General features: G+C 51.7%; 2 protein-coding genes across 2 annotated transcripts; both read right to left on the bottom strand.

Moving 5' to 3' along the window:
* Positions 1-753: 753 nt before the first annotated feature.
* LOC135057449 (processed variable antigen-like) lies at positions 754-20,962 on the bottom strand. Its single transcript, XM_063963342.1, has 2 exons — positions 20,276-20,962; positions 754-888 (listed from the first exon to the last, which is right to left on the bottom strand). The coding sequence occupies exons 1-2, from the start codon at positions 20,960-20,962 to the stop codon at positions 754-756; spliced, it is 822 nt and encodes a 273-aa protein (XP_063819412.1).
* A 2,772-nt stretch (positions 20,963-23,734) lies between these two features.
* Positions 23,735-24,169, bottom strand: LOC135057448 (variant surface antigen B-like). The gene has a single exon (XM_063963341.1). The coding sequence runs from the start codon at positions 24,167-24,169 to the stop codon at positions 23,735-23,737; it is 435 nt and encodes a 144-aa protein (XP_063819411.1).
* Between the last annotated feature and the right edge of the window lie 371 nt (positions 24,170-24,540).

Raw genomic sequence — 24,540 nt, 5'->3', positions numbered from 1 at the left:
AACCCCCTAACAGGGGGTCAGGTGAGGTCGTGTCCACAGGTACGTACAAAGTTTTATATCATGCACAAACAAATGTACCTCATATTGTAAAACCAACGCAAGATGATGTAATTGAGTTTAGCCCTGTCAGGGTGATCACAGTCCCCAATGGGAAGACTGACGATCAGGGAATCATTCCCGTCAAGGACAGTGCAATGCGCCGTCCCTGGTCCCGGATGGAATTGAGATCAATTATGTCTGAATTTCCTGATCCTAGGAAAAATCTAGTAACATGTCAAAGGTTTATTAAAGAACTAGGAAACTCCACAGAACCCACCAACAAAGATTGGCGGACAGTGCTGAGGGCATGTTTGCCCTCCAGTGTTGACCCTGCGAAATTTATTGCTGATTGTAAATTAGACACGGAAGTACCTTATACGGAGGAACACAATCAGGAATGTATTAAGCAGATCAACCGACAGTTAGAAGTATATTTCCCAGCCATTGTCGAGTGGAACAAAATCTTCTCCATAAGACAAAACGAAGGGGAAAGTACTTCTAATTATTTCCATCGGGCATTGCAGGACATGACTAGGTATACGGGTATAGAAAACATCGAAACAAGTGCACCGCACAGAGAAGTAGCAGTATCTGTGCTAATGCATGGTTTAAAGGAAGTGTTGAGAGCAAGGATACAGACCACCAATCCATACTGGAGAGATAAATCAGTAACTGCATTAAGGGACTCTGCTGTTGGGCATGAGCAAAACAGCATCAAACACGGGGAAGCAAAGAAGCCTCAAATCCCTGTGGGTAAGCCAAAGGTGAAAAGGTGTTATAATTGCCAGAAGGAAGGTCATTTTGCAAGAGATTGTAGACCAAGAAGTAGACCAAATTCATATAAACCCCCTAGACAAAGATATGAGCAGGGTAATAACACCCCAAATTATAATCAGGGATCACATAGGCCGCACCTGTAACATGCAGTCAGGAAAGGTGATCATTAGGACTGATGGTAAGCCTGAGGTTATAGTTAATAAATTGGGAGGTCATTCCCTGAAGACACAGGAATGACCGGGTGAAACGTTGTAAATGTATCTGTGAAATGTTTCTTTTTCTCTCTCCCCATCTCTGACGATTATTGGTAGGATTCAAACATTGCATATATACTTGGTCTTTGCAGAAGTCTACCAAACCCCAGCATGACCTATCCGCATCAATGTATTCTGGCCAGATACAGACAATGGAATATGGAAGTGCTGGGGGGAGGGACTGCGCAGGGAAACCATTGGACATGTAGATATGACAGCCTGATGATCTGACAATGTTTTAAAATGTTTGAAAAATGTTTTTTTTCTCTTTTCCTATTGTTGGTTATTGTTGATTTAAGTAATATACATATACATATGAAGTGTTCTCTCTCTCTCTTTTGTTTTTTTTTTTGTTTCCTCTCTTCTTTCTCATGTTTTCATGGTTTAAAGATGGTATGTCACACATCAGTTAGACAAATGGTAATGCAAGATTTTTTGCTCCTTACAGAAAGATCGCTGGTTTGGAAGAAATATTGCATCACCGGAATGTTCGTTTGGAAGACTGAGAGACAGCACCTTTGAGATGACGACAGAACAAGAAGAACAACAAGACTAGAGAACTTAATTATCGTAACAAGTTTCTCTCCCCCTCAAACTGATTTTCTGTACCCCATTACAAATTTCTTCTTTTCTCCTCCTGTAAGATGGACTTGCCCCAAGAGACTGGGATATGGATTTTTCCTGTTGACCATGATGTTGACCAGAGCAGTCTGTTTCGGTGAGAGTATCAGTGAGGTCGAGAAAGGATCCAGAAAGGTCCTGATGATAAAGATGGAGGTGTAAATTTCCAATAGCAACCCAATCACCAAGTAAAGGCGAGTACCGGAAACGATCTAGCAGCCATGTTATCTGTAAACATTTTCTTTTAAGGATTGTTAGCTGAAGAAAACTGTATCTGTAGGCTCTGTGACAACGTAGTGGAGGATGGGTGCATTAAGAAATGCCAATCCAGTTTTAATATCCATATGGACCGGCATCCATTGAGTGACTATCACTCCTTAGTGGGTAGTGTGTTAAATAAAACAGATTGGCCCTCATTCCGAGTTGATCGGTCGCAAGGCGAATTTAGCAGAGTAACACACGCTAAGCCGCCGCCTACTGGGAGTGAATCTTAGCTTCTTAAAATTGCGACCGATGTATTCGCAATATTGCGATTACTAACTACTTAGCAGTTTCAGAGTAGCTCCAGACTTACTCTGCCTGTGCGATCAGTTCAGTGCTTGTCGTTCCTGGTTGACGTCACAAACACACCCAGCGTTCGCCCAGGCACTCCCACCGTTTCTCCGGCCACTCCTGCGTTTTTTCCGGAAACGGTAGCGTTTTCAGCCACACGCCCCTGAAACGCCGTGTTTCCGCCCAGTAACACCCATTTCCTGTCAATCACATTACGATCGCCGGAGCGAAGAAAAAGCCGTGAGTAAAAATACTTTCTTCATAGTAAAGTTACTTGGCGCAGTCGCAGTGCGAACTTTGCGCATGCGTACTAAGCGGATTTTCACTGCGATGCGATGAAAAAGAACGAGCGAACAACTCGGAATGAGGGCCATTGTTGGGTATGCTCTCAAGTACCTCAAGGTCATAGCAAGTCAGAGCTAGTACCATTTCCTTTAACGTTAGGGGAGGTACTTGAGTTAAGTGGTGGGAGACCGGTGGACAGGAGGTTTAATATCTCCAGCCCTCCTAGTTTGAAGCTCCACCAATACCATGTGGATAGGTCCCTATTATGTTTTAACATCTCCAATCCCCGAAAGCCGGGAAATTGGGAAGTGTCATGGAGTAATCAAACCATGACCTTTTCGCATAGAGCAGATAGAATGCCTACAGATACAGAGCTTATACGCCACATAGCCAGTAGAGGAAAATCTTTCCGGTATAGGTATACCTTAGGAAATAGGATTACGAGAGTTGGAGAGGTATCACCAGGATACTGTGCACATATCGTACAACCTGATACGTGTACTAAGCAGATGGAAGAATTAGGGTTAGGAGATTTCACATGGAAGGTGTGTAATATGGTTATGTCCTACTCCGTCCCATATGTTCTCCCCGATGATGCATATTTCATATGCGGGAGAAAGGCGTATAAGTGGCTTGCCCCAAACTCTGAAGGATTGTGTTATATTGGAAAAGTACTGCCTGAAGTAATGACTGTATCACATGACAAAATGAAAGACATACACCGTGTTGCCCAAACTCCTTATACTCACACCCATTACGAGCACATAGTTAAACGGCACCTGATAGAAAGAACAGAGCATCCGGCCTCTGACATGATCCATGAATCCACCGGGATTCAGTTTCTAATCGCGTTAGATTTCACTCGCACCGCCAGAGGAGTGTTGAATTATAAATACATTTCTGCGCTCGCCAATTTGTTAGATAATATCACTGAAATGTATGATGACACGTTTAGGTATACTGGAAGGGAACTTCAAGCTTATAAAACAGAACTGGTACAGCATAGAATGGTTCTTAATTACCTCACAGCAGTAACAGGCGGATATTGTGTCACTCTGGCAACACAATACGGCGTGAAGTGTTGCACATATATTACGAATAGCACCGAGGATCCGGTCGAGGTCATAGACCAAAAGATGGACGATATTCTCCAATTGAAGTGGGAATTTCGCAGGAGACACAATCTCACTCTTGCTGCTGTAGGTAATGAGCTGACCGGTTGGGTGTCATGGTTGAACCCGCGAAATTGGTTTTCTGGTTTAGGAGACTGGGCTCAAGGAGTCATAATGGATGTTGGGAAGTTTCTCCTATGTATCTTAGGTGTTGTCATATCGATTGGCTTGATATTTAGATGCGGTCAGGCTTTAATGAAGTGCAAACATCGTACCAGGGTAATGAGTTTGAGGAGTGAGGAAACTGTAATCCCAATGGACTTGATATATGACCCAACGGTAGAAACAATGATGTAAGGAAAATGCGATTATACGGTCCGTTTCTTTCACCTGTTTTTCCGTTTTCTTCCAAGGTAAAAAGACCCACTTGGACGAGGAATTTGATGAGCCGATATACAGACAACAGACGGATTAAAGAAGAAGTTTTGACAACCTTATACACAGATTTGATGAACTATGCCATGGATCCCCAGTTTCCCTAGAAATTTTAAAATTACGCTAGCCCAACACTTTTGTAAATCTATGGACATTGACAGCTTTTGCTCGCACCTTATGGGCAAAAGCACAAAGAAGACTGCATTCAACAGACACCAAACAAGACCTCAATCGACGAATGTACATTTACTTGACATAGAATACCACCGCATTTACCGTAATTATGTCTTTTCTTCATTTCTACAACCCTCAGGTAATGACACACATAGTCGATAGGGAATACAGGCACAGATATCAGCAATCACATATCTCCCCCATTCATGTATCATCAACTAAAATGTGCTCCCCCATTTTGTTACAACCAAAGCCGAAAAGAGCTCGGTAAAGTTTGACAGTCCATCCACAGACCCGTACCACGGGATAAGAAGGAATTCAAATGTATACTTCGCAATACCTCGAAGCTTGATTTAAAACACGTACGGCACGATGATACATGACCCCCAAGCACGGATTCATACACGCATGCTTCTGCTATCTCACTAGGTCATACCCTCTTCCTACCTTCTCCTCTCTCCTCCCTACCCAACCATGTAAATGTATTAACCCCTGACATATATTTTTCTCTTTTTGAAATGTTTTAGGAAGTGGCAGTTATCGTTGACTGCCAAAGGGTGGACTGTCAAAGTCAGAAAAATATCTCTATGCACACTACCATATTTGCACCTCACACAGGTCCGTGCTGCGCATGCGTACGCTCTCCCGTACGTGCGCATACTCACAGTCGCGGGCACCCGCAGGCGCAAGGTATGCGTATTTACGGTAGAGTTTATGTGATCGTAGCGTGCGACTCAATCGTTACATATTTTCACTATATAATGTATTTTGTAGATCATGGTCCCTTTGATAGATTCTGAAAGTTTAGTTAACATAGCATGTTCCTGAACAGAGAGATCCCTCTTTGTATTGTACGAAGGGTCTAACAGGGGTCATACAGTGGTGTTTAGTACCCATCGGAAGAGTATTTAATTAGCAATATTCCGGTGTTGGTTTGGAGCGGATTAATCGCTCGTGCGAATAGTTATGGACATAAGAAGTTTATGTCCATTTACTATTATTTACCCTTACTTAGCTATGCGGCGGGAAACCCAGTTTCCCTCCTACCTGAGCTGTTGGAAATCGTCACAGCCCACCTGTATGAATCAACCTATGACCTTTTGTTATAATGCGAAGCCGAATTCCTGTGTCCAATGAACAATAAGAATATAGGGACCATTGTACTGTATTGTGTGTAGTGTATATAAGGTCAGCCAGCCTGAACAGGGATCAGACTCTCTCCACAAAGGGTTATCATATTGACAAACATGGGGTCTGGTACCAGGCTGCGCTGCGATCGTTCCCAGTGTGTGTATGTAAGTAATTCTCTGTAATCATTGCTCTTTCTTTGTATTGGCCACATTCTCTCTCTCTTTCGGTTTAGTTTAAGATTGTAACATTAGTGTATATTTCTGTCTAGATATTCTGTTAGATTTATATGTTAGTTTGTAGTGTATGACTTGTGAACTGTTTCCCCTTATTGAAATAACTTAAGACTTGTTAGTAAAAGGCTTTGGACCCTTAACGGTAGCGTGTGTTCATTATATTGCAAGGGGTAATAGGAGCGTCTCTTTCGCTCAAACAGCTTTAATATTAACAAGGTTAAGCAGCGTTCTATCGCTACAGTGTTTTAATACAAGGTTTACAGCGTAAGAATATCTTTCCTGTGTGTCACATACAAGTTTTACTGATTGTTATCCAGTGAGCGTCTGCGCCGCTCGTGATCTCCTCGTGGTCCCGAGCGTCCGCTACGCTAATAGCGTAGCATTACGGTAGTCGCTCACCTATTGTGTGCCCGATACCAACAGCGTATTCTCGCGAGCATTTGTGTCGCTCGAGCGGCTCGCTCCCGATACAGCGTCCGCTACGCTAAGAGCGTACCCTTACGGTACTACATACTCCAATAGCGTACAAAGTCTCTTAACCTCTTAGAGTGTTTAATAAGGTAATTAAATCGACATTCTCAGGGGCCCATGTGAAAACATGGGTCCCCTTTCAGTTCGTGGTCGGGTATTCGTTTTTTTATTTTTTCAAGTACATGGATTACAAAAGGAGTTACCGAGGAGCCTTCAACCATGGATTATGTGAGTATAATTTTTTCTACAGGTACACCATGAATTCTACATGGAGAAGAGGACCGACCTGCATGGGAACATAAGGTAAGTATGTGTATATGGAGGTGTGGATGGATGTATTAAAGTTATACTGTCAAGGTGTGTGTGTAATGTCTTTATTGTGGTATTTTTTTAGTAGTAGTACTACAGGTACCAGCGGGCCCATTTTTCCGCCGCATGCTGGTACTTGTGGTTCTCCAAGTACCAGCTTGCGGGGGAGGCTTGCTGGGCCTTGTAGTACTGCTACTAAAAACAATATCAAACACTTATCACAAAGGCTATCAGCCCCCCATGATTGAAGGGGTCCCCACTCCCCTAGGGTACCCCGGCCAGGGGTGACTAGTTGGATATTTGATGCCACGGCCGCAAGGCACTGTATAAAAGTGACCCCCGGCTGTGGCATTATCTGTCCAGCTAGTGGAGCCCGGTGCTGGTTTCAAAAATACGGGGGACCCCTACTCTTTTTGTCCCCCGTATTTTTGGAACCAGGACCAGGCACAGAGCCCGATGCTGGTTGCTTAAATATGGGGGAACCCCTGTCCATTTTTCCCCCATATTTCTGCAACCAGGATCGGCTCAAAGAGCCCAAGGCTGGTTTGCCTTAGGAGGGGGGACCCCACGCAATTTTTTTTCTGAAAATTTAGAACATTTCCCCCCCCTTCCCACTGAAAAACATGCACGGATCTCATGGATCCGTGCATACCTATACAAACACGGGATAAAAAAGCAGGTCTGTTTTTTTTTTTAGCACTTTTTCACGATTTGTATTTTATCACGGCAGTGTTTGGCTATTGTCGGCAGTGTTTGTGTTTTGCACTTTTTAGTAAATTCCCGATTTCTAACAAATTGCAGGCGTATTTGACCGATGGTGTATTGATTCGTGATTTTTTCCTAGGACTTCCAAAATATTACGAATGCCCTCATCACTGCCGTGAGTTTTGCTTAGTAAATTACCGAGATGACACTTTGAAGAAAAAACGGCATCTCGGTCAAAATCGGGACCTTAGTAAATATACCCCATTGAGAGGGTGCAGATCACCTTCTTCATCATTCTTTCTGGATTACAGCGAGAGCACTATCCCTACACTCTGCTTTCCAGGAGACGCAGTCTCATATGGTCGGTTCCCAATGAACTAGCTGGCGGAGCAATGTCCCCACTCTACACATAGAGGAAGCAGGACAATTCACCACTATCAGAAGCCATGGACAGCTGGAACAGGGGCATCTGTAACTGCTGGAACGCCTGTTTACCATCTGGGGACCACAGCATCTGTTGGGTTGCTTCTTGGAAGTGACGTCTGTCAGGGTCTTGGGGGGTAACAGTGGTCCAAACATTTGAGATTACCTGGCTGTGCTGGTTTGAGGGTTTGGGTCATGACAAAATAGCCTCAACTTTGTCTGGCTCTGGCTTCATTTTGGGTCTACTTCAGAGGTCTGCGATCAGATAGTCGAGGCACAGAAAGAGTGAAAATCCGCCCCGTTCAAGTCTGCGTATGCCTTGCGAAAATCTCTGCAAATGCCGGTCTGCTGCAAATCTGTTCGCAACTCATTATCTAATGATTTTTCCAGTCTGTGCATAGCCCAAGAATTATGCCTACAATGCGATACAAACAGGCTGATCGGGGCCGGGGCTGACGTCACACACCATGACGTCGTACCATGGTCCAGCCAAGGTAGCCTGGAGATTATTCCTCTGGGCTGGGAATAGCACCAACACCCACTGCCCCACAGTCAGCAGCCCTGCTTCTAGTGGTCTTGCACAACCTGCTAATTGGTGCAGTCTAGGTCCATTAACTATCTTCTCTCCCGCAGCTGCTTGATATATTAAATATAGGGTTCTTCAATTACGCTGAAAATGCTCTTGTAGCTCTGATGGACCATGGGTCCCCTTTTACGGAGAGTAACTGGTAGACCCATATTCAACCATAAGGTGCCCAAAGATTGTACATAGCTTAATCCGCAACTATTTGTGAGAATCGGACGCATTCGAAGTAGGAAAAGCATCGTCCATATCGCCACTGCATCCAACAGAATCCGGCGTGGTCACTATGGGGGTCATTCCGAGTTGTTCGCTCGTTGCCGATTTTCGCTATACTGCGATTAGTCGCTTACTGCGCATGCGCAAGGTTCGCATAGCGCATGCGCGTAGTTATTTTACACAAAAGTTAGGTATTTTACTCACGGCGTAACAAAGTTTTCTCATAGTTCTGCTGATCGGTGAGTGATTGACAGGAAGTGGGTGTTTCTGGGCAGAAACTGACTGTTTTCTGGGAGTGTGCGGAAAAACGCAGGCGTTTTAGGGAAAAACGCGGGAGTGACTGGAGAAACAGGGGAGTGTCTGGCTGAACGCTGGGTGTGTTTGTGACGTCAAACCAGGAACGAAACTGACTGAACTGATCGCAGTGTAGGAGTAAGTCTCGAGCTACTCAGAAACTGCTAAGAAGTGTCTATTCGCAATTCTGATAAGCTAAGATACACTCCCAGAGGGCGGCGGCTTAGCGTGTACAATGCTGCTAAAAGCAGCTAGCAAGCGAACAACTCGGAATGAGGGCCCATGTGCAGTACCTTATAGGACAAAAGCTCTGTCTGCACTCCCTCGCTGTCACTAGAGCTCTCACTAAACAATTTGACTTCTTTCTGTGTCTCCCAACAACGTCTTCGACCCCAGAAGGCAGAATTATTTACTTTCTCTGGACTGAAATACAGCCCGACTCATTTATATATAGGGAGCAGCTTTGTATTCATGTGATACTTTACTCCTGCCCTGTGACCTCTGGTCATCTGATCCTGTGCTCCTGCTCTGTGACCTCTGGTCATCTGACCCTGTGCTCCTGCTCTGTGACTCCTGGTCATCTGATCCTGTGCTCCTGCTCTGTGACCTCTATTCATCTGATCCTGTGCTCCTGCTCTGTAACCTCTGATCATCTGATCCTGTGCTCCTGCCCTGTGACCTCTGGTCATCTGACCCTGTGCTCCTGCGCTGTGACCTCTGGTAATCTGATCCTGTGCTCCTGCCCTGTGACCCCCGGTCATCTGATCCTGTGCTCTTGCTCTGTGACCCCTGGTCATCTGATCCTGTGCTCCTGCTCTGTGACCTCTGTTCATCTGATCCTGTGCTCTTGCTCTGTGACCTCTGGTCATCTGATCCTGTGCTCCTGCTCTGTGACCTCTTTTCATCTGACCCTGTGCTCCTGCTATGTGACTCCTGGTAATCTGATCCTGTGCTCCTGCTCTGTGACCTCTGGACATCTGATCCTGTGCTCCTGCTCTGTGACCTATGTTCATCTGACCATGTGCTACTGCTATGTGACTCCTGTTCATCTGATCCTGTGCTCCTGCTCTGTGACCTCTGTTCATCTGATCCTGTGCTCCTGCGCTGTGACTCCTGGTAATCTGATCCTGTGCTCCTGCTCTGTGACCTCTGATCATCTGACCCTGTGCTCCTGCTCTGTAACCTCTGTTCATCTGATCCTGTGCTGTGACCTCTGGTCATCTGACCCTGTGCTCCTGCTCTGTGACCTCTGTTAATCTGACCCTGTGCTCCTGCTCTGTGACTCCTGGTCATCTGACCCTGTGCTCCTGCTCTGTGACCTCTGTTCATCTGATCCTGTGCCCCTGCGCTGTGACTCCTGGTAATCTGATCCTGTGCTCCTGCGCTGTGACTCCTGGTGATCTGATCCTGTGCTCCTGGTCTGTGACCTCTGATCATCTGACCCTGTGCTCCTGCTCTGTGACCTCTGTTCATCTGACCCTGTGCTCCTGCTCTGTGACCTCTGTTCATCTGATCCTGTGCTCCTGCTCTGTGACCTCTGTTTATCTGATCCTGTGCTCCTGCGCTGTGACCTCTGGTCATCTGACCCTGTGCTCCTGCTCTGTGACCTCTGTTCATCTGACCCTGTGCTCCTGCTCTGTGACTCCTGGTAATCTGATCCTGTGCTCCTGCGCTATGACTCCTGGTAATCTGATCCTGTGCTCCTGCTCTGTGACCTCTGATCATCTGACCCTGTGCTCCTGCTCTGTGACCTCTGTTCATCTGACCCTGTGCTCCTGCTCGGTGACCTCTGTTCATCTGATCCTGTGCTCCTGCTCTGTGACCACTGTTCATCTGATCCTGTGCTCCTGCGCTGTGACTCCTGGTAATCTAATCCTGTGCTCGTGCTCTGTGACCTCTGTTCATCTGATCCTGTGCTCCTGCGCTGTGACCTCTGGTCATCTGACCCTGTGCTCCTGCTCGGTGACCTCTGTTCATCTGATCCTGTGCTCCTGCTCTGTGACCTCTGATCATCTGACCCTGTGCTCCTGCTCTGTGACCTCTGTTCATCTGACCCTGTGCTCCTGCTCTGTGACCTCTGTTCATCTGATCCTGTGCTCCTGCTCTGTGACCTCTGGTCATCTGACCCTGTGCTCCTGTTCTGTGACTCCTGGCAATCTGATCCTGTGCTCCTGCTCTGTGACCTCTGGTCATCTGACCCTGTGCCTCTGCTCTGTGACCTCTGTTCATCTGACCCTGTGCTCCTGCTCTGTGACTCCTGGTAATCTGATCCTGTGCTCCTGCTCTGTGACTCCTGGTCATCTGATCCTGTGCTCCTGCTCTGTGACCTCTGGTCATCTGATCCTGTGTTCCTGCTCTGTGACCTCTGTTCATCTGATCCTGTGCTCTTGCGCTGTGACCTCTGGTCACCTGACCCTGTGCTCCTGCTCTGTGACCCCTGGTCATCTGATCCTGTGCTCCTGCTCTGTGACCTCTGGTCATCTGATCCTGTGTTCCTGCTCTGTGACCTCTGTTCATCTGATCCTGTGCTCTTGCGCTGTGACCTCTGGTCACCTGACCCTGTGCTCCTGCTCTGTGACCTCTGTTCATCTGATCCTGTGTTCCTGCTCTGTGACCTCTGTTCATCTGATCCTGTGCGCCTGCTCTGTGACCTCTGGTCATCTGATCCTGTGCTCCTGCTCTGTGACCTCTGGTCATCTGACCCTGTGCTCCTGCTCTGTGACCTCTGGTCTTCTGACCCTGTGCTCCTGCTCTGTGACCCCTGGTCATCTGACGCAGTGCTCCTGCTCTGTGACCTCTGTTCATCTGATCCTGTGCTCCTGCTCTGTGACTCCTGGTAATATGATCCTGTGCTCCTGCTCTGTAACCTCTGTTCATCTGATCCTGTGCTCCTGCGCTGTGACCTCTGGTCATCTGACCCTGTGCTCCTGCTCTGTGACCTCTGTTCATCTGACCCTGTGCTCCTGCTCTGTGACTCCTGGTCATCTGACCCTGTGCTCCTGCTCTGTGACCTCTGTTCATCTGACCCTGTGCTCCTGCTCTGTGACTCCTGGTAATCTGATCCTGTGCTCCTGCTCTGTGACCCCTGTTCAACTGATCCTGTGCTCCTGCACTGTGACCCCTGGTCATCTGATCCTGTGCTCCTGCTCTGTGACCCCTGGTCATCTGATCCTGTGCTTCTGCGCTGTGACTCCTGGTAACCTGATCCTGTGCTCCTGCTCTGTGACCTCTGATCATCTGACCATGTGCTCCTGCGCTGTGACTCCTGGTAACCTGATCCTGTGCTCCTGCTCTGTGACCTCTGTTCATCTGACCCTGTGCTCCTGCTCGGTAACCCCTGGTCATCTGATCCTGTGCTCCTTCTCTGTGACCTCTGTTCATCTGATCCTGTGCTCCTTCTCTGTGACCTCTGTTCATCTGATCCTGTGCTCCTGCGCTGTGACCTCTGGTCATCTGACCCTGTGCTCCTGCTCTGTGACCTCTGTTCATCTGACCCTGTGCTCCTGCTCTGTGACTCCTGGTAATCTGATCCTGTGCTCCTGCTCTGTGACCTCTGGTCATCTGACCCTGTGCTCCTACTCTGTGACCCCTGGTCATCTGATCCTGTGCTCCTGTGCTGTGACCTCTGGACATCTGACCCTGTGCTCCTGCTCTGTGACCTCTGGTCATCTGATCCTGTGCTCCTGCTCTGTGACCTCTGGTCATCTGACCCTGTGCTCCTACTCTGTGACCCCTGGTCATCTGATCCTGTGCTCATGCTCTGTGACCCCTGGTAATCTGATCCTGTGCTCCTGCTCTGTAACCTCTGTTCATCTGATCCTGTGCTCCTGCTCTGTAACCTCTAGTCATCTGATCCTGTGCTCCTGCTCTGTGACCTCTGGTCATCTGACCCTGTGCTCCTACTCTGTGACCCCTGGTCATCTGACCCTGTGCTCCTACTCTGTGACCCCTGGTCATCTGATCCTGTGCTCCTGCTCTGTGACCCCTGGTCATCTGATCCTGTGCTCCTGCTCTGTAACCTCTGTTCATCTGATCCTGTGTTCCTGAGCTGTGACCTCTGGTCATCTGACCCTGTGCTCCTGCTCTGTGACCTCTGTTAATCTGACCCTGTCTCCTGCTCTGTGACTCCTGGTAATCTGATCCTGTGCTCCTGCTCTGTGACCTCTGTTAATCTGACCCTGTCTCCTGCTCTGTGACCCCTGGTAATCTGATCCTGTGCTCCTGCTCTGTAACCTCTGTTCATCTGATCCTGTGCTCCTGCGCTGTGACCTCTGGTCATCTGACCCTGTGCTCCTGCTCGGTGACTCCTGGTAATCTGATCCTGTGCTCCTGCTCTGTGACATCTGTTTATCTGATCCTGTGCTCCTGCGCTGTGACCTCTGGTCACCTGACCCTGTGCTCCTGCTCTGTGACCTCTGTTCATCTGATCCTGTGCTCCTGCTCTGTGACTCCTGGTAATCTGATCCTGTGCTCCTGCACTGTGACTCCTGGTAATCTGATCCTGTGCTCCTGCTCTGTGACCTCTGTTCATCTGATCCTGTGCTCCTGCGCTGTGACTCCTTGTGATCTGATCCTGTGCTCCTGCTCTGTGACCCCTGGTCATCTGATCCTGTGCTCCTGCTCTGTGACCCCTGGTCATCTGACCCTGTGCTCCTGCTCTGTGACTTCTGGTCATCTGATCCTGTGCTCCTGGTCTGTGACCCCTAGTGATCTGATCCTGTGCTCCTGCGCTGTGACTCCTGGTCATCTGATCCTGTGCTCCTGCTATGTGACCCCTGGTCATCTGATCCTGTGCTCCTGCTCTGTGACTTCTGGTCATCTGATCCTGTGCTCCTGGTCTGTGACCCCTAGTGATCTGATCCTGTGCTCCTGCGCTGTGACTCCTGGTCATCTGATCCTGTGCTCCTGCTCTGTGACCTCTGGACATCTGACCCTGTGCTCCTGCTCTGTGACCTCTGGTCATCTGATCCTGTGCTCCTGCTCTGTGACCTCTGTTCATCTGATCCTGTGCTCCTGCTCTGTGACCCCTGGTCATCTGACGCAGTGCTCCTGCTCTGTGACCTCGGTTCATCTGATCCTGTGCTCCTGCTCTGTGACTCCTAGTAATCTGATCCTGTGCTCCTGCGCTGTGACCTCTGGTAATCTGATCCTGTGCTCCTGCTCTGTGACCTCTGGACATCTGACCCTGTGCTCCTGCTCTGTGACCTCTGGTCATCTGATCCTGTGCTCCTGCTCTGTGACCTCTGGTCATCTGACCCTGTGCTCCTGCTCTTTGACCCCTGGTCATCTGACGCAGTGCTCCTGCTCTGTGACCTCTGTTCATCTGATCCTGTGCTCCTGCGCTGTGACCTCGGGTCATCTGACCCTGTGCTCCTGCTCGGTGACTCCTGGTTATCTGATCCTGTGCTCCTGCTCTGTGACCTCTTTTCATCTGACCCTGTGCTCCTGCGCTGTGACCTCTGGTCATCTGATCCTGTGCTCCTGCTCTGTGACCTCTGGACATCTGACCCTGTGCTCCTGCTCTGTGACCTCTGGTCATCTGATCCTGTGCTCCTGCTCTGTGAACTCTGGTCATCTGACCCTGTGCTCCTGCTCTGTGACCCCTGGTCATCTGACGCAGTGCTCCTGCTCTGTGACCTCTGTTCATCTGATCTTGTGCTCCTGCTCTGTAACCTCTGTTCATCTGATCCTGTGCTCCTGCTCGGTGACTCCTGGTTATCTGATCCTGTGCTCCTGCTCTGTGACCTCTGTTTATCTGATCCTGTGCTCCTGCGCTGTGACCTCTGGTCACCTGACCCTGTGCTCCTGCTCTGTGACCTCTGTTCATCTGATCCTGTGCTCCTGCACTGTGACTCCTGGTAATCTGATCCTGTGCTCCTGCTCTGTGACCTCTGGTCATCTGATCCTGTGCTCCTGCGCTGTGACTCCTGGTGATCTGATCCTGTGCTCCTGCTCTGTTACCCCTGGTCATCTGACCCTGTGCTCCTGCTCTGTGACTTCTGGTCATCTTATCCTGTGCTCCTGGTCTGTGACCCCTGGTGATCTTTTCATGTGCTTGTGCGCTGTGACTCCTGGTCATCTGATCCTGTGCTTCTGCTCTGTGACCTCTGGACATCTGACCCTGTGCTTCTGCTCTGTGACCTCTGGACATCTGACCCTGTGCTCCTGCTCTGTGACCTCTGGTCATCTGATCCTGTGCTCCTGCTCTGTGACCTCTGGTCATCTGACCCTGTGCTCCTGCTCTGTGACCTCTGGTCATCTGATCCTGTGCTCCTGCCCTGTGACCTCTGGTCATCTGATCCTGTGCTCCCGCTCTGTGACCTCTTTTCATCTGATCCTGTGCTCCTGCTCTGTGGCCCCCGGTCATCTGATCCTGTGCTCCTGCTCTGTGACCCCTGGACATCTGACGCAGTGCTCCTGCTCTGTGACCTCGGTTCATCTGATCCTGTGCTCCTGCTCTGTGACTCCTAGTAATCTTATCCTGTGCCCCTGCTCTGTGACCTCTTTTCATCTGATCCTGTGCTCCTGCGCTGTGACCTCTGGTCATCTGACCCTGTGCTCCTGCTGTGTGACCTCTGTTCATCTGACCCTGTGCTCCTGCTCTGTGACTCCTGGTCATCTGATCCTGTGCTCCTGCTCTGTGACCCCTTGTCATTTGACCCTGTGCTCCTGCTCTGTGACTCCTGGTAATCTGATCCTGTGCTCCTGCTCTGTGACCTCTGGTATTCTGATCCTGTGCTCCTGCTCTGTGACCTCTGTTCATCTGATCCTGTGCTCCTGCGCTGTGACTCCTGGTCATCTGATCCTGTGCTCCTGCTCTGTGACCCCTGGTCATTTGACCCTGTGCTCCTGCTCTGTGACCTCTGTTCATCTGATCCTTTGCTCCTGCTCTGTGACCTCTGGTCATCTGATCCTGTGCTCCTGCTCTGTGACCTTTGGTCATCCGATCCTGTGCTCCTGCGCTGTGACTGCTGGTAATCTGATCCTGTGCTCCTGCTCTGTGACCTCTGGTATTCTGATCCTAATCTCCTGCTTTGTGACCCCTTGTCATCTGATCCTGTGCTCCTGCTCTGTGACCTGGTCATCTGATTCTGTGCGCCTGCTCTGTGACCTCTGGTCATCTGATCCTGTGCTCCTGCGCTGTGACCCCTGGTCATCTGATCCTGTGCTCCTGCACTGTGACCCCTGGTTGTCTGACCCTCTGCTTCTGCGCAGTGACCCCTGGTCATCTGATTCTGTGCTCCTGCTATGTGACCCCTGGTCATCTGATCCTGTGCTCCTGCGCTGTGACCACTGGTCATCTTATCATGTGCTCCTGTTCTGTGACCCCTGGTCAACTGATCTGGTGCTCCTGCTCTGTGACCCCCAGTCATCTGATCCTGTGCTCCTGCTCTGTGACCCCATGTCATCTGATTCTGTGCTCCTGCGCTGTGACCCCTGGTCATCTGATCCTGTGCTCCTGCTCTGTGACCCCTGGTCATCTGATCCTGTGCTCCTGCTCTGTGACCCCATGTCATCTGATCCTGTGCTCCTGCGCTGTGACCCCTGGTCATCTGATCCTGTGCTCCTGCTCTGTGACCCCTGGTCATCTGATCCTGTGCTCCTGCGCTGTGACCCCTGGTTATCGGATCCTGTGCTCCTGCTCTGTGACTTCTGGTCATCTTATCATGTGCTCCTGCTCTGTGACCCCTGGTCATCTGACCCTGTGCTCCTGCTCTGTGACTTCTGGTCATCTTATCATGTGCTCCTGGTCTGTGACCCCTGGTCATCTGACCCTGTGCTCCTGCTCTGTGACCTCTATTCATTTGATCCTGTGCTCCTGCTCTGTGACCTCTGCTATTCTGATTCTGTGCTCCTGCTCTGTAACCTCTGGTAATCTGATCCTGTGCTCCTGCTCTGTGACCTCTGTTCTTCTGATCCTGTGCTCCTGCGCTGTGACCTCTGGTCATCTGACCCTGTGCTCCTGCTCTGTGACCTCTGTTCATCTGATCCTGTGCTCCTGCGCTGTGACAACTGGTCATCTTATCATGTGCTCCTGTTCTGTGACCCCTGGTCAACTGATCTGGTGCTCCTGCTCTGTGACCCCCAGTCATCTGATCCAGTGCTCCTGCTCTGTGACCTCTAGTCATCTTATCATGTGCTCCTGCCCTGTGACCCCATGTCATCTGATCCTGTGCTCCTGCGCTGTGACCCCTGGTCATCTGATCCTGTGCTCCTGCTCTGTGACCCCTGGTCATCTGATCCTGTGCTCCTGCTCTGTGACCCGATGTCATCTGATCCTGTGCTCCTGCGCTGTGACCCCTGGTCATCTGATCCTGTGCTCCTGCTCTGTGACCCCTGGTCATCTGATCCTGTGCTCCTGCGCTGTGACCCCTGGTCATCGGATCCTGTGCTCCTGCTCTGTGACTTCTGGTCATCTTATCATGTGCTCCTGCTCTGTGACCCCTGGTCATCTGACCCTGTGCTCCTGCTCTGTGACTTCTGGTCATCTTATCATGTGCTCCTGGTCTGTGACCCCTGGTCATCTGACCCTGTGCTCCTGCTCTGTGACCTCTATTCATCTGATCCTGTGCTCCTGCTCTGTGACCTCTGCTATTCTGATTCTGTGCTCCTGCGCTTTGACCCCTGGTCATCTGTTCCTGTGCGCCTGCTCTGTGACCTCTGGTCATCTGATTCTGTGCGCCTGCTCTGTGACCTCTGTTCATCTGACCCTGTGCTCCTGCTCTGTGACTCATGGTAATCTGATCCTGTGCTCCTGCTCTGTGACCTCTGTTCATCTGATCCTGTGCTCCTACTCTGTGACCCCCAGTCATCTGATCCTGTGCTCCTGCGCTGTGACCCCTGGTCATCTGATCCTGTGCGCCTGCTCTGTGACCTCTGGTCATCTGATCCTGTGCTCCTGCTCTGTGACCCCCGGTCATCTGATCCTGTGCTCCTGCTCTGTGACCCTTGGTCATCTGATCCTGTGCTCCTGCGCTGTGACCTCTGGTCATCTGACCCTGTGCTCCTGCTCTGTGACCTCTGTTCATCTGATCCTGTGCTCCTACTCTGTGACCCCCGGTCATCTGATCCTGTGCTCCTGCGCTGTGATCCCTGGTCATCTGATCCTGTGCGCCTGCTCTGTGACCTCTGGTCATCTGATCCTGTGCTCCTGCTCTGTGACCCTTGGTCATCTGATCCTGTGCTACTGCTCTGTTCTGATCCTGTGCTCCTCCTCAGTGACCCCTGGTCATCTGATCCTGTGCTCTTGCTCTGTGACCCCTGGTCATCTGATTCTGTGCTCCTGCTCTGTGACCCCAGGTCATCAGATCCTGTGCTCCTGCGCTGTGACCCCTGGTCATCTGATCCTGTGCTCCTGCGCTGTGACACCTGATCATCAGATCCTGTGCTCCTGCGCTGTGAACCCAGGTCATCTGGTCCTGTGCTCCTGCTCTGTGACACCTGGTCATCAGATCCGGTGCTCCTGCGCTGTGACCCCTGGTCATCTGATCCTGTGCTCCGGCGCTGTGACCCCTGGTCATCTGATCCTGTGCTCCTGCGCTGTGACCCCTGGTCATCAGATCCTGTGCTCCTGCTCTGTGACCCCTGGTCATCAGATCCTGTGCTCCTGCGCTGTGACCCCTGGTCATCTGATCCTGTGCCCCTGCTCTGTGACACCTGGTCATCAGATCCTGTGCTCCTGCGTTGTGACCCCTGGTCATCTGATCCTGTACTCCTGCTCTGTGACCTCTGGTCATCTGATCCTGTGCCCCTGCTCTGTGACACCTGGTCATCAGATCCTGTGCTCCTGCGCTGTGACCTCTGGTCATCTGACCCTGTGCTCCTGCTCTGTGACCTCTGTTCATCTGATTCTGTGCGCCTGCTCTGTGACCCCTCGTCATCTGATCCTGTGCTCCTGCGCTGTGACAACTGGTCATCTTATCATTTGCTCCTGTTCTGTGACCCCTGGTCAACTGATCTGGTGCTCCTGCTCTGTGACCCCCAGTCATCTGATCCAGTGCTCCTGCTCTGTGACCTCTAGTCATCTTATCATGTGCTCCTGCCCTGTGACCCCATGCCATCTGATCCTGTGCTCCTGCTCTGTGACCCCATGTCATCTGATCCTGTGCTCCTGCGCTGTGACCCCTGGTCATCTGATCCTGTGCTCCTGCTCTGTGACCCCTGGTCATCTGATCCTGTGCTCCTGCTCTGTGACCCGATGTCATCTGATCCTGTGCTCCTGCGCTGTGACCCCTGGTCATCTGATCCTGTGCTCCTGCTCTGTGACCTCTGGTCATCTGATCATGTGCTCCTGCTCTGTGACCCCTGGTCATCTGACCCTGTGCTCCTGCTCTGTGACTTCTGGTCATCTTATCATGTGCTCCTGGTCTGTGACCCCTGGTCATCTGACCCTGTGCTCCTGCTCTGTGACCTCTATTCATCTGATCCTGTGCTCCTGCTCTGTGACCTCTGCTATTCTGATTCTGTGCTCCTGCTCTGTGACCTCTGGTCATCTGATCCTGTGCTCCTGCTCTGTGACCCTCGGTCATCTGATCCTGTGCTCCTGCTCTGTGACCCCCGGTCATCTGATCCTGTGCTCCTGCGCTTTGACCCCTGGTCATCTGTTCCTGTGCGCCTGCTCTGTGACCTCTGGTCATCTGACCCTGTGCTCCTGCTCTGTGACCTCTGTTAATCTGACCCTGTGCTCCTGCTCTGTGACTCCTGGTCATCTGACCCTGTGCTCCTGCTCTGTGACCTCTGTTCATCTGACCCTGTGCTCCTGCTCTGTGACTCATGGTAATCTGATCCTGTGCTCCTGATCTGTGACCTCTGTTCATCTGATCCTGTGCTCCTACTCTGTGACCCCCAGTCATCTGATCCTGTGCTCCTGCTCTGTGACCCCTGGTCATCTGATCCTGTGCGCCTGCTCTGTGACCTCTGGTCATCTGATCCTGTGCTCCTGCTCTGTGACCCCCGGTCATCTGATCCTGTGCTCCTGCTCTGTGACCCTTGGTCATCTGATCCTGTGCTCCTGCGCTGTGACCTCTGGTCATCTGACCCTGTGCTCCTGCTCTGTGACCTCTGTTCATCTGATCCTGTGCTCCTACTCTGTGACCCCCGGTCATCTGATCCTGTGCTCCTGCGCTGTGATCCCTGGTCATCTGATCCTGTGCGCCTGCTCTGTGACCTCTGGTCATCTGATCCTGTGCTCCTGCTCTGTGACCCTTGGTCATCTGATCCTGTGCTACTGCTCTGTTCTGATCCTGTGCTCTTGCTCTGTGACTCCTGGTCATCTGATTCTGTGCTCCTGCTCTGTGACCCCAGGTCATCAGATCCTGTGCTCCTGCGCTGTGACCCCTGGTTATCTGATCCTGTGCTCCTGCGCTGTGACACCTGATCATCAGATCCTGTGCTCCTGCGCTGTGAACCCAGGTCATCTGGTCCTGTGCTCCTGCTCTGTGACACCTGGTCATCAGATCCGGTGCTCCTGCGCTGTGACCCCTGGTCATCTGATCCTGTGCTCCGGCGCTGTGACCCCTGGTCATCTGATCCTGTGCTCCTGCGCTGTGACCCCTGGTCATCAGATCCTGTGCTCCTGCTCTGTGACCCCTGGTCATCAGATCCTGTGCTCCTGCGCTGTGACCCCTGGTCATCTGATCCTGTGCCCCTGCTCTGTGACACCTGGTCATCAGATCCTGTGCTCCTGCGTTGTGACCCCTGGTCATCTGATCCTGTACTCCTGCTCTGTGACCTCTGGTCATCTGATCCTGTGCCCCTGCTCTGTGACACCTGGTCATCAGATCCTGTGCTCCTGCGCTGTGACCCCTGGTCATCTGATCCTGTGCTCCTGCTCTGTGACCTCTGGTCATCAGATCCTGTGCTCCTGCGCTGTGACCCCTGGTCATCTGATCTTGTGCTTGTGCTCTGTGACCTCTGGTCATCTGATCCTGTGCCACTGCTCTGTGACACCTGGTCATCAGATCCTGTGCTCCTGCGCTGTGAACCCTGGTCATCTGATCCTGTGCTCCTGCTCTGTGACCTCTGGTCATCTGATCCTGTGCTCCTGCTCTGTGGCCCCTGGTCATCAGATCCTGTGCTCCTGTTCTGTGACACCTGGTCATCAGATCCTGTGCTCCTGCTCTGTGACACCTGGTCATCTGATCCTGTGCTCCTGCTCTGTGACCTCTGGTCATCTGATCCTGTGCTCCTTCTCTGTGTCTCCTGGTCAACTGATTCTGTGCTCCTCCTCAGTGACCCCTGGTCATCTGATCCTGTGCTTTTGCGCTGTGACCCCTGGTCATCTGATCCTGTGCTCCTGCTCTGTGACCCCTGGTCATCAGATCCTGTGCTCCTGCGCTGTGACCCCATGTCATCTGATCCTGTGCTCCTGCTCTTTGACACCTGGTCATCAGATCCTGTGCTCCTGCACTGTGACCCCTGTTCATCTGATCCTGTGCTCCTGCGCTGTGACCCCTGATCATCTGATCCTGTGCTCCTGCGCTGTGACCCCTGGTCATCTGATCCTGTGCTCCTGCTCTGTGACTCCTGCTCTGTGACCCCTGGTCATCAGATCCTGTGCTCCTGCTCTGTGACCCCTGGTCATCAGATCCTGTGCTCCTGCTCTGTGACACCTGGTCGTCAGATCCTGTGCTCCTGCGCTGTGACCCCTGGTCATCTGATCCTGTGCTCCTACTCTGTGACTCCTGGTCAATTGATTCTGTGCTCCTGCTCTGTGACCCCTGGTCATCTGATCTGGTGCTTCTGCTCTGTGACCCCTAGTCATCTGATCTTGTGCTCCTGCTATGTTTTCACTGGTCATCTGATCCTGTGCGCCTCCTCAGTGACCCCATGTTATCTGAGCCTGTGCTCCTGTTCTTTTAACCCCTGGTCATATGATCCTGTGCTCCTAGTCTGTGACCCCTGGTCATCTGATCCTGTGCTCCTCCTCAGTGATCCCTGGTCTTCAGATCCTGTGCTCCTGCTCTGTGAACCCTGGTCATCAGATCCTGTGCTCCTGCTCTTTGACACCTGGTCATCAGATCCTGTGCTCCTGCGCTGTGACCCCTTGTCATCTGATCCTGTGCTCCTGCGCTGTGACCCCTGTTCATCTGATCCTGTGCTCCTGCACTGTGACCCCTGGTCATCTGATCCTGTGCTCCTGCTCTGTGACTCCTGCTCTGTGACCCCTGGTCATCAGATCCTGTGCTGCTCTGTGACCCCTGGTCATCAGATCCTGTGCTCCTGCGCTGTGACCCCTTGTCATCTGATCCTGTGCTCCTGCGCTGTGACCCCTGGTCATCTGATCCTGTGCTCTTGCGCTGTGACCCCTGGTCATCAGATCCTGTGCTCCTGCGCTGTGACCCCTGGTCATCTGATCCTGTGCTCCTGCTCTGTGACACCTGGTCATCAGATCCTGTGCTCCTGCGCTGTGACCCCTGGTCATCTGATCCTGTGCTCCTGCTCTGTGACCTCTGGTCATCAGATCCTGTGCTCCTGCGCTGTGACCCCTGGTCATCTGATCCTGTGCTTTTGCGCTGTGACCCCTGGTCATCTGATCCTGTGCTCCTGCTCTGTGACCCCTGGTCATCAGATCCTGTGCTCCTGCGCTGTGACCCCAGGTCATCTGATCCTGTGCTCCTGCTCTTTGACACCTGGTCATCAGATCCTGTGCTCCTGCACTGTGACCCCTGGTCATCTGATCCTGTGCTCCTGCGCTGTGACCCCTGATCATCTGATCCTGTGCTCCTGCGCTGTGACCCCTGGTCATCTGATCCTGTGCTCCTGCTCTGTGACTCCTGCTCTGTGACTCCTGCTCTGTGACCCCTGGTCATCAGATCCTGTGCTGCTCTGTGACCCCTGGTCATCAGATTCTGTGCTCCTGCGCTGTGACCCCTTGTCATCTGATCCTGTGCTCCTGCGCTGTGACCCCTGGTCATCTGATCCTGTGCTCTTGCGCTGTGACCCCTGGTCATCAGATCCTGTGCTCCTGCTCTGTGACCCCTGGTCATCAGATCCTGTGCTCGTGCTCTGTGACCTCTGTTCATCTGATCCTGTGCTCCTACTCTGTGACCCCCAGTCATCTGATCCTGTGCTCCTGCGCTGTGACCCCTGGTCATCTGATCCTGTGCGCCTGCTCTGTGACCTCTGGTCATCTGATCCTGTGCTCCTGCTCTGTGACCCCCGGTCATCTGATCCTGTGCTCCTGCTCTGTGACCCTTGGTCATCTGATCCTGTGCTCCTGCGCTGTGACCTCTGGTCATCTGACCCTGTGCTCCTGCTCTGTGACCTCTGTTCATCTGATCCTGTGCTCCTACTCTGTGACCCCCGGTCATCTGATCCTGTGCTCCTGCGCTGTGATCCCTGGTCATCTGATCCTGTGCGCCTGCTCTGTGACCTCTGGTCATCTGATCCTGTGCTCCTGCTCTGTGACCCTTGGTCATCTGATCCTGTGCTACTGCTCTGTTCTGATCCTGTGCTCTTGCTCTGTGACCCCTGGTCATCTGATTCTGTGCTCCTGCTCTGTGACCCCAGGTCATCAGATCCTGTGCTCCTGCGCTGTGACCCCTGGTTATCTGTTCCTGTGCTCCTGCGCTGTGACACCTGATCATCAGATCCTGTGCTCCTGCGCTGTGAACCCAGGTCATCTGGTCCTGTGCTCCTGCTCTGTGACACCTGGTCATCAGATCCGGGGCTCCTGCGCTGTGACCCCTGGTCATCTGATCCTGTGCTCCGGCGCTGTGACCCCTGGTCATCTGATCCTGTGCTCCTGCGCTGTGACCCCTGGTCATCAGATCCTGTGCTCCTGCTCTGTGACCCCTGGTCATCAGATCCTGTGCTCCTGCGCTGTGACCCCTGGTCATCTGATCCTGTGCCCCTGCTCTGTGACACCTGGTCATCAGATCCTGTGCTCCTGCGTTGTGACCCCTGGTCATCTGATCCTGTACTCCTGCTCTGTGACCTCTGGTCATCTGATCCTGTGCCCCTGCTCTGTGACACCTGGTCATCAGATCCTGTGCTCCTGCGCTGTGACCCCTGGTCATCTGATCCTGTGCTCCTGCTCTGTGACCTCTGGTCATCAGATCCTGTGCTCCTGCGCTGTGACCCCTGGTCATCTGATCTTGTGCTTGTGCTCTGTGACCTCTAGTCATCTGATCCTGTGCCACTGCTCTGTGACACCTGGTCATCAGATCCTGTGCTCCTGCGCTGTGAACCCTGGTCATCTGATCCTGTGCTCCTGCTCTGTGACCTCTGGTCATCTGATCCTGTGCTCCTGCTCTGTGGCCCCTGGTCATCAGATCCTGTGCTCCTGTTCTGTGACACCTGGTCATCAGATCCTGTGCTCCTGCTCTGTGACACCTGGTCATCTGATCCTGTGCTCCTGCTCTGTGACCTCTGGTCATCTGATCCTGTGCTCCTTCTCTGTGTCTCCTGGTCAACTGATTCTGTGCTCCTCCTCAGTGACCCCTGGTCATCTGATCCTGTGCTTTTGCGCTGTGACCCCTGGTCATCTGATCCTGTGCTCCTGCTCTGTGACCCCTGGTCATCAGATCCTGTGCTCCTGCGCTGTGACCCCATGTCATCTGATCCTGTGCTCCTGCTCTTTGACACCTGGTCATCAGATCCTGTGCTCCTGCACTGTGACCCCTGTTCATCTAATCCTGTGCTCCTGCGCTGTGACCCCTGATCATCTGATCCTGTGCTCCTGCGCTGTGACCCCTGGTCATCTGATCCTGTGCTCCTGCTCTGTGACTCCTGCTCTGTGACCCCTGGTCATCAGATCCTGTGCTCCTGCTCTGTGACCCCTGGTCATCAGATCCTGTGCTCCTGCTCTGTGACACCTGGTCGTCAGATCCTGTGCTCCTGCGCTGTGACCCCTGGTCATCTGATCCTGTGCTCCTACTCTGTGACTCCTGGTCAACTGATTCTGTGCTCCTGCTCTGTGACCC

This window comes from Pseudophryne corroboree, chromosome 3 (genome assembly GCF_028390025.1).
Source record: "Pseudophryne corroboree isolate aPseCor3 chromosome 3, aPseCor3.hap2, whole genome shotgun sequence".
NCBI classification, from domain to species: Eukaryota; Metazoa; Chordata; class Amphibia; order Anura; family Myobatrachidae; genus Pseudophryne; species Pseudophryne corroboree.
The sequence above is the reverse complement of the archived record's forward strand: the minus strand, read 5'-3'. Positions and strand labels throughout refer to the sequence as shown.